At 31.4% G+C, this 7,224-nt stretch overlaps 1 protein-coding gene across 1 annotated transcript; it reads left to right on the plus strand.

Annotated features, from left to right (window-relative positions):
• The first annotated feature begins 710 nt into the window (after positions 1-710).
• LOC149511378 (protein PHR1-LIKE 2-like) lies at positions 711-4,756 on the plus strand. Its single transcript, XM_089755595.1, has 6 exons — positions 711-1,001; positions 2,984-3,060; positions 3,178-3,232; positions 3,507-3,585; positions 3,693-3,762; positions 4,043-4,756. Exons 1-6 carry the CDS (start codon positions 860-862, stop codon positions 4,472-4,474), a joined length of 855 nt encoding a protein of 284 aa, XP_089611721.1. The 5' UTR covers positions 711-859; the 3' UTR covers positions 4,475-4,756.
• Positions 4,757-7,224: the final 2,468 nt, after the last annotated feature.

Raw genomic sequence — 7,224 nt, forward strand, 5'->3', positions numbered from 1 at the left:
ATTAGTTGCTCCACTTAACATAAATCTTGAATCCATCCTTGAGAATTACATTAAGGTTTTTTAAGGTAAAAATGAATCTAAATTTTTTGTTTAAGTACTAATTTCATCTTTTATATTATATTTTATTTTGTTAAAGTAAACTCTTAAAATTTTAATTAATTATATCAATCAAAATATATAAAAAAATAAACTATTTAAATAAAAAATTTTGTCCCACAACGAAGTGTGGGCAAACTTTATAGTTTTTAATAACATTAAATGCTCAACAAGAATAGGCTGTCCAAACTTTCACCGATTCAATTTTTATCAAGTTATTAAAACATTGATTTATGTGAAATTTTATATCTTTTTAAAGTTTCTTTTATGCAATTTATTCAAAAAAAAATTACTAATAATAAAGTCATTCCGTAAATTTTAGGTTACAACTCAATTTTTTTTTCACTTTTTTGAATGATAGATTATTTATTATTTTCCGTACACAGTATGAAATTTAATTTCATAAAATGCATTTAATAAATGCCTAAAAATGGAAATTTAGACGTGTTGAATATTAATGTAGGATTAGTGCAGTTATTAAAAAAAGAAAAAGGAAAAACAAAGTAAAATTGAATGACCCATTGAAAGTGGGAAGCTAATAACTACATAAAAAAATTATCAAAAAAAAAAAAAAAAAACACACGTAGAAAGTTGAAAATGCATAAATTGTGAAGTGCGTGGGAGCATCAGCCAGCGCTGAGTCTTGTTTTCAGCCATTTGCTTCAATTCCTTTGTTTTCCTTTTCCTCTTACTACTTACACTCGTCAGTGGAGTGCGGGAGGCAAAGTTGTTTATCCAAGCCCATCTTCATCATCAGGAAGAAATGCTTAATAATCTCAATCACAAAGCAGGTCTAGGAGAGCCTTGCCTTGTCTTGACTTCTGATCCCAAGCCTCGTCTCCGTTGGACTGCTGACCTCCACGATCGTTTCGTCGATGCCGTCACTCAACTTGGCGGCCCCAATAGTAGGATTTCCCATCTTCCTTTATTTACTTCCATTTTCGTTTTTGAAAGTCTTTATTTCTATTTCTTTCTGGGTTTTTGTTAATCGACGTTCTAGGTTTGACCCTCCTTTTCAATTTTCAATTTTCAATTTGCTTTGTTATATTTGTTACTGGTTCAAAATTTACATTTTGCACGATTTTTATTTGCTGCTTGATGCTTCGTTAAGAAATAAGAGTAGTACACGTCTCTTGCTTCTCCATTGATTGTTTTGTCATATAGCCGGTGACTGCTTTCGTGCTGCTAGGGGGCTAGAGCCAACCGCATCGACATGATTTCACTTCTTGATTGTGAATTGTGATTGTGGTGGTGCTGGAAGGTTAGAGGCAGAGGTGGTTGGCTGTTTTCATGATCCACAATATTTGTGAAAACAACAACTCTTAACAGGCCTGAGAAATGTGATTATCTGCTGCTACTTTTGCTTTCTCTCAAGACTTGTAGGCGAATTGACTTCAAAGCTGACCATTGTCGTTGGGTCACCAAATGATGGTTTAAAAAAATTGTGGTTTGCAGAAACAAGATGAAAAAAGACTACTATTTTAGAACAACCTCAATTTGGGCTAAAACCTAATTCTTTTGGCATTTTGGTTGAGGTCCAAACTACAATTTTATAACGCAACCTCAATGTAAAACTTAGCCTTATTAGCTTGGAAAGGCATTTCATTACTTCACCTTCTTTTTAGATCCAAGTTCCTCGCTATTGGTGGGAGTTTGTTCAGGATGTTGGCTCCTTAGGTGCAGCTCCTGCTTAATGTTCTCTAACTTTTTGTTCTGCTTTTAGTATTTTGCTCTTGTGAGGAAAAATGAATCAGGAGTAGGAAGCTGATGAATTTTAAAATGTGCTCATTATTTCTTATAAGGTCCCTACTTAAAATAATAATGACTAGAATAATAATAACAAAATTATTCCAATATTACCACCAACATGTCAGTCATACCAGTTTTTTAAAACAGGACAGTTCATCTCATTATTGTCACTATCTTGCTTGCCAACATGTATATTACCCCTTAGTACCATACTGGGTTTTCCACAGGCCGATACCAGTGTATTGTTATTTTATATATGTAGATGACAGAATGGAAAGACATGTTGCTCTTCATCAATACAGAACAGAGAGAAGAGGAACACATCTTGCTCTTTCTCAATAGAAATATGTTTATGAGAAGAATGAATGAGTGGAAAATGTCTCTAATTAGGCTCATGACATAAAAATTAGGAAAATAATAGGGACATGTGGGGGGGGGGGGGGGAATTAACAGTACAACAGGTAGCATATGTCTTTGTTTAGTCGTCAGCAGATGGTTTCTTAGGCTTCATTTGATTGATGCTTTTGCTTTTTGCTATTTGTCCCTTGCTTTCAGTTCATTTTTTATTTTTTGCTTTTCACTTTCTTTTGGAAAAAGCAAAATGCAAATAGCAAAAGTACCAATCAAACGGAGCCTTAGTTTCCTGAGGGCATCAAAAAGACACCAAATGAATAGTCAAGGATAAAATACTTGAATTATCTTATATTTAAAAAGCAAATAAAAAAAAAAAACCTTAATGTTGTGTTTGTGTTGGGTTTTAGGTATGTGATAAGAAGGCTTACCTTCTGTATCTCTAATTTTCTAGATTTTTTCAGCTATTCAAATCCCAATTTCCTATCTTTTTTTCTTTTTTGAATAAGGCCATTGCTTTTCTCAAATCAGAGTCCAAGAAATGTGTAATGTCCGTCATTATTTATGCTTGTTAGGCTTATGTATGTTGTCTTGTCATATTTTCACGCATGCATTTTCTTGTTGGAATATTCCATGTTTAGCTATATGGTAAACTGTTACACTTCTCGAGTATCCATTTGGCCTATGGTTTTAGGTTAGTCTTATTTTTGCTGATAATAAACTGAAATTAATTCAGCATTTATATTATCTCGCCATTATTTCTTCTGATCATGCATAACTACTGCAGAAGCTACACCAAAGGCCATCATGCGGACAATGAATGTGAAAGGACTAACTCTTTTCCATTTAAAGAGTCACCTCCAGGTTTCTTCATTCTTGTCAATCTTTACATTGTCAAAAAAATTACTAACTCAGAGCTTTGTATCAAAACTGATTCTCTTGTGGACATATTTATCTTGCGGTATTTTCACTATATTACAGAAATACAGGCTAGGTAAGCAATCGGGGAAGGATCTGGGTGAGGGACCAAAAGATGGTAGGTTGTGCTCTAACTCTTTTTCTTTCTTAGTATATAATCTGAAACATATATATGCTACTATAAATGAGTTTGGCTAACTTGAATCTAAATTTGAAGTTTCTTTTACCAAAATGATTTAATTTCTGTCCATCTATCTCAGATTTACAAGTGAACTAAATATTTTGGTGACTGATTTAAATTGGATGGATGTGTATTTGGGTAATTTATAGGGTAATCATGTGATAAGTATTTAAAATTTCAGACTGAATTTTCTTTTCTGATTTTCATGAAGGGATATCAGCTTCATATCTTTTAGAAAGCCCTGGAACCAATAATTCTACCCTAAACTTGCGAACTTCTGACATGAATGAGTGAGAATTTTCGTCTTTGTCTGAAAATTATGGTTCTTCCTTCAGTTTCATTGCTAGGATTTCAAATCAAAAGCTTAGTTCTGGAAGGAAATGAATTCTATATGCAGGGATTATGAGGTGAGAGAGGCATTAAGGGCACAGATGGAAGTGCAGAGTAAATTACATTTGGAGCTGGAGGTAATTTTTCTCCTGTCATTAGTACTTGAATGTGGTAGAAGTACCAAAACTGGGCCGTGCATCTAGAATATTTCTGGGTTTTCATTCTAGTCTATACTATCTCTGAGCTCGTGATTGTTGTCTTGGAGAAACTTGTTATGGGGCTTTTTATGCTGTCAACATGGTAATTGATTGATAGTGGGTAAAGCCCTACTCAATATTTTGGAAAGAGCCCTCCAGATCAAAGTGTCAAGTCAATTTTCAAGCTGGCTAATGTTATTATATTTATTGTCTTGTGTAGGCTGAAAAGCACTTGCAGATTCGCCAAGATGCAGAACAAAAATATATGGCCATGCTTGAGAGAACTTGTAAGATGTTTGCTGATCATTTTATTGGAAATGGTGCAGTTACTGAAACAGATAACTTGGGATTTGGTAGTAAGATGCTGAGAAATTATTATGTTGATGCACTTGGATTTTACTCCTCCCAATCTGCCGAGGCAGTCAATGCATGTGACCAAGAGGAAGAAATGCCATCTGGTCTGCATTCTCAGAGGGCTGATTGTTCTAGTGAAAGCTGCCTAACTTCACATGAGAGTCCAGGAGGATTGACAATGGAAGGATCTCCTGTTGAAGGGAAGAAAAAGATGCTGAACTTGGATTCAACAACAGGATCTCTGATCTGGGGTGATGCCAGGGTTAATCCCCAAGGACTAACTGGATATGGCATGTAGAGATGGAAAATAAGTGATATTCTTCTCTTTGCTCAAGTTATTACAGTATCAGGTGGAAAAATGCTGATCTATTCGTGTCCACTGAGTTGACAGGAAATTCAAGCTGAGATGACTAGAACAAGTTGTCTCAAAATTGTAGATCCAAGTTGCTTATGCTCAAAATATCAAACATTTATTCTCGTAAATATATTTACTTATGCTGATTTTATTGGGAATCCATGTGATCTCCCAAGTCCGAACTTGGAATGCTAATGTGTATTCTTTGGGATTTTTGGTTTTCAATCTGAACTTGTGTTGTGGCAGGCAATTTTGGGGCATGAAAAGTTATGATGCAGTGGGGACGTGCAGTATAATGCAAAAATTTTGGTTGTACAGTGAAGTTGAAGACTGCAAAACATGATTGCCAAAATATTGTGGTAAGAGCACATAGCAATCCATGGAGGTCAGAAGTAGCTGTTTGGGAAGCCTAAAGGGGACTGAGAAGTTCTGGCTAGAAAGCAAAAAGGAGAGTATCCAGCAATGTTGGGGATAACGAGCTGATAGCAAGGATGGAATTGGGTAAGCTGAAGTGTGCCAATGGATTTTGGTCTTGTTTTTTCTTTTGGATTCTGGGGATAGGCTAACGAAGGTAGGAAATTAATGTTGGTGATTAAGGCACTCATCAGGAAGTGGAATGTTTAATGATTACGATTTTAGGATGATTGGGCGAATGGAGTCATTGCATGTATTCAATTAGAACGTTGATTTTGATTAATTATCGTTAAGAATGTTTGTAGAAGGACATATTAAGGGGAAAAAAAGGAAAGAAGGAAAGAAAGAAACTACCACGGAGGCGGAGGTAATCCAAAAGCCATATAAAATTTGAAATCCTAGTTCATCGACTTAACAAACAAGACGATGAAAGACAGAAATAGCCTGAACCATTCGGAGAAGGGACGGAATATAATTGGGTATATTCCGTGGAACGCAGGTCGCTACATGTCAATTTTGAATTTCATAATTATAACCCACTTACTAGTTCAATTCTGCCTTTGTATTTTACTTGCATAATTTGGTATTACTGGAAACATATAAACAAAAGTTAAAGAGATTATATTATTATTCTTAATTAATAAATATAAGCATTTGTGCAGAAAAAAATTAAAAAAAACATAATAGAGGATTTCATATAAATATCCGGTTGAGTTTAAAATGTTAATTTTTAAAATTAAGGTATCAAATAAAAACATATTAATATAATACATATATATAAATATAAAATTAAATTAATACTAAAATATATACTTTTATATATATATATATATATATCTTAAAATGAGTTGAGACAATATATGAAATACTTTTTTGTCACAATCTCGAATCTTATAAAAAACTTAATCTATTCTAATTCGATCATAATTAAAAAAAAAAATCATCCCTTATTGAATCATTAAAACCCTTCGATACATATTGTTTTAATAACTCTATCAATTTATACATTTGTTGTAAAATTTATCTAAAAGAAAAAAAAGAAAACAAATGAAATACCATGTGGGCATCTTCATTAACTTCATTTTTTAAAACAAAATTAATTTAATTAAAAGGGCATAAAAAGGGAAAAGAATAAAAAAAAATAAAAAAAGGGAAAAGGGAGTTTATTGTGATACTGTGTACACATTTCAATTAAACTTAAAATGTTAATATTTTAAATTAATGTATCAAATAATAATTTTATTAATAAAAAAATTTAAAAAAACTATAAAAAAAAAAGAAAAAGAAAATAGAGATAATTGAGGTGCCATGTGGTTATCAAATTGAATTTAAAATGTTAACATCCTAAATTAAGGTATAAAATAATAATTTCATTAATATAATAATAATAATATATTAGGGTGGCTTGGGATAAAGCACTATAAATCTATTTTGGCCCATTTTTGTTTTTTTTATAAAAACATCGACCCGACTTCATTAATACATTTTTTATTAAAAAAAAAAAAAGAAGAAAAGCCCATATGAAATGTAGATGAATAGAAACATTGGATGTTAGTTGTTTTACCATCCTTATCAACTAACTCTTTTGTTTATAAAATTGATATGATTAAAAAACCAAAAAATGGAAGGAAATAAACAAAAAAGTGAGTTACATGGATACCTTTAATTTTTTTTTTTTACAAAATTTAGCTAATAAAAAATAAACATAAAAAAAGAAAACATAAAAAATATGTAACAAAAAATAAAAAAATGAAAGAAAAAAACAATTTTGGGTGTTGCTTGGACACCTATATTGTTTTTCTAACAAATATCAAATTTTAAGAAACGTTGACAAAAAAAAAAAAAGAAAAGTAAAAAGTAATATATATATATATATATATATATATATATATATATATATATAGACAATGTTATGCCAACACCTTGAATGTGAGTGAAACAAAAGTCAAAACGATTAAAATTTATATAATAGATGAATGGATTGATGAATTGATAGATTACATTTTAATTATGTATAAATATAATATTTTATTAAATTAAGATATTAAATAATAACTTTATTAATATAATTTTTATATAGAAATATAAAATAAATAAATAATTAATTATATATATTTAGAGTAAGATGGAAGACTCTAAACTCATATCTAGCCCGACTTCGATTTTGAAAAAGAAAAAATCTAGACCCGATACACTTTTTTTTTTTAATTGTATATATTGGATTAAGCCAAATAGAAACTGATGAGATAAAAATTGTTTTATCAGCTCTACATCCATTA

Source organism: Durio zibethinus, chromosome 26 (assembly GCF_047325235.1).
Source record: "Durio zibethinus cultivar Kanyao isolate XHJ-2024 chromosome 26, ASM4732523v1, whole genome shotgun sequence".
NCBI lineage: Eukaryota > Viridiplantae > Streptophyta > Magnoliopsida > Malvales > Malvaceae > Durio > Durio zibethinus.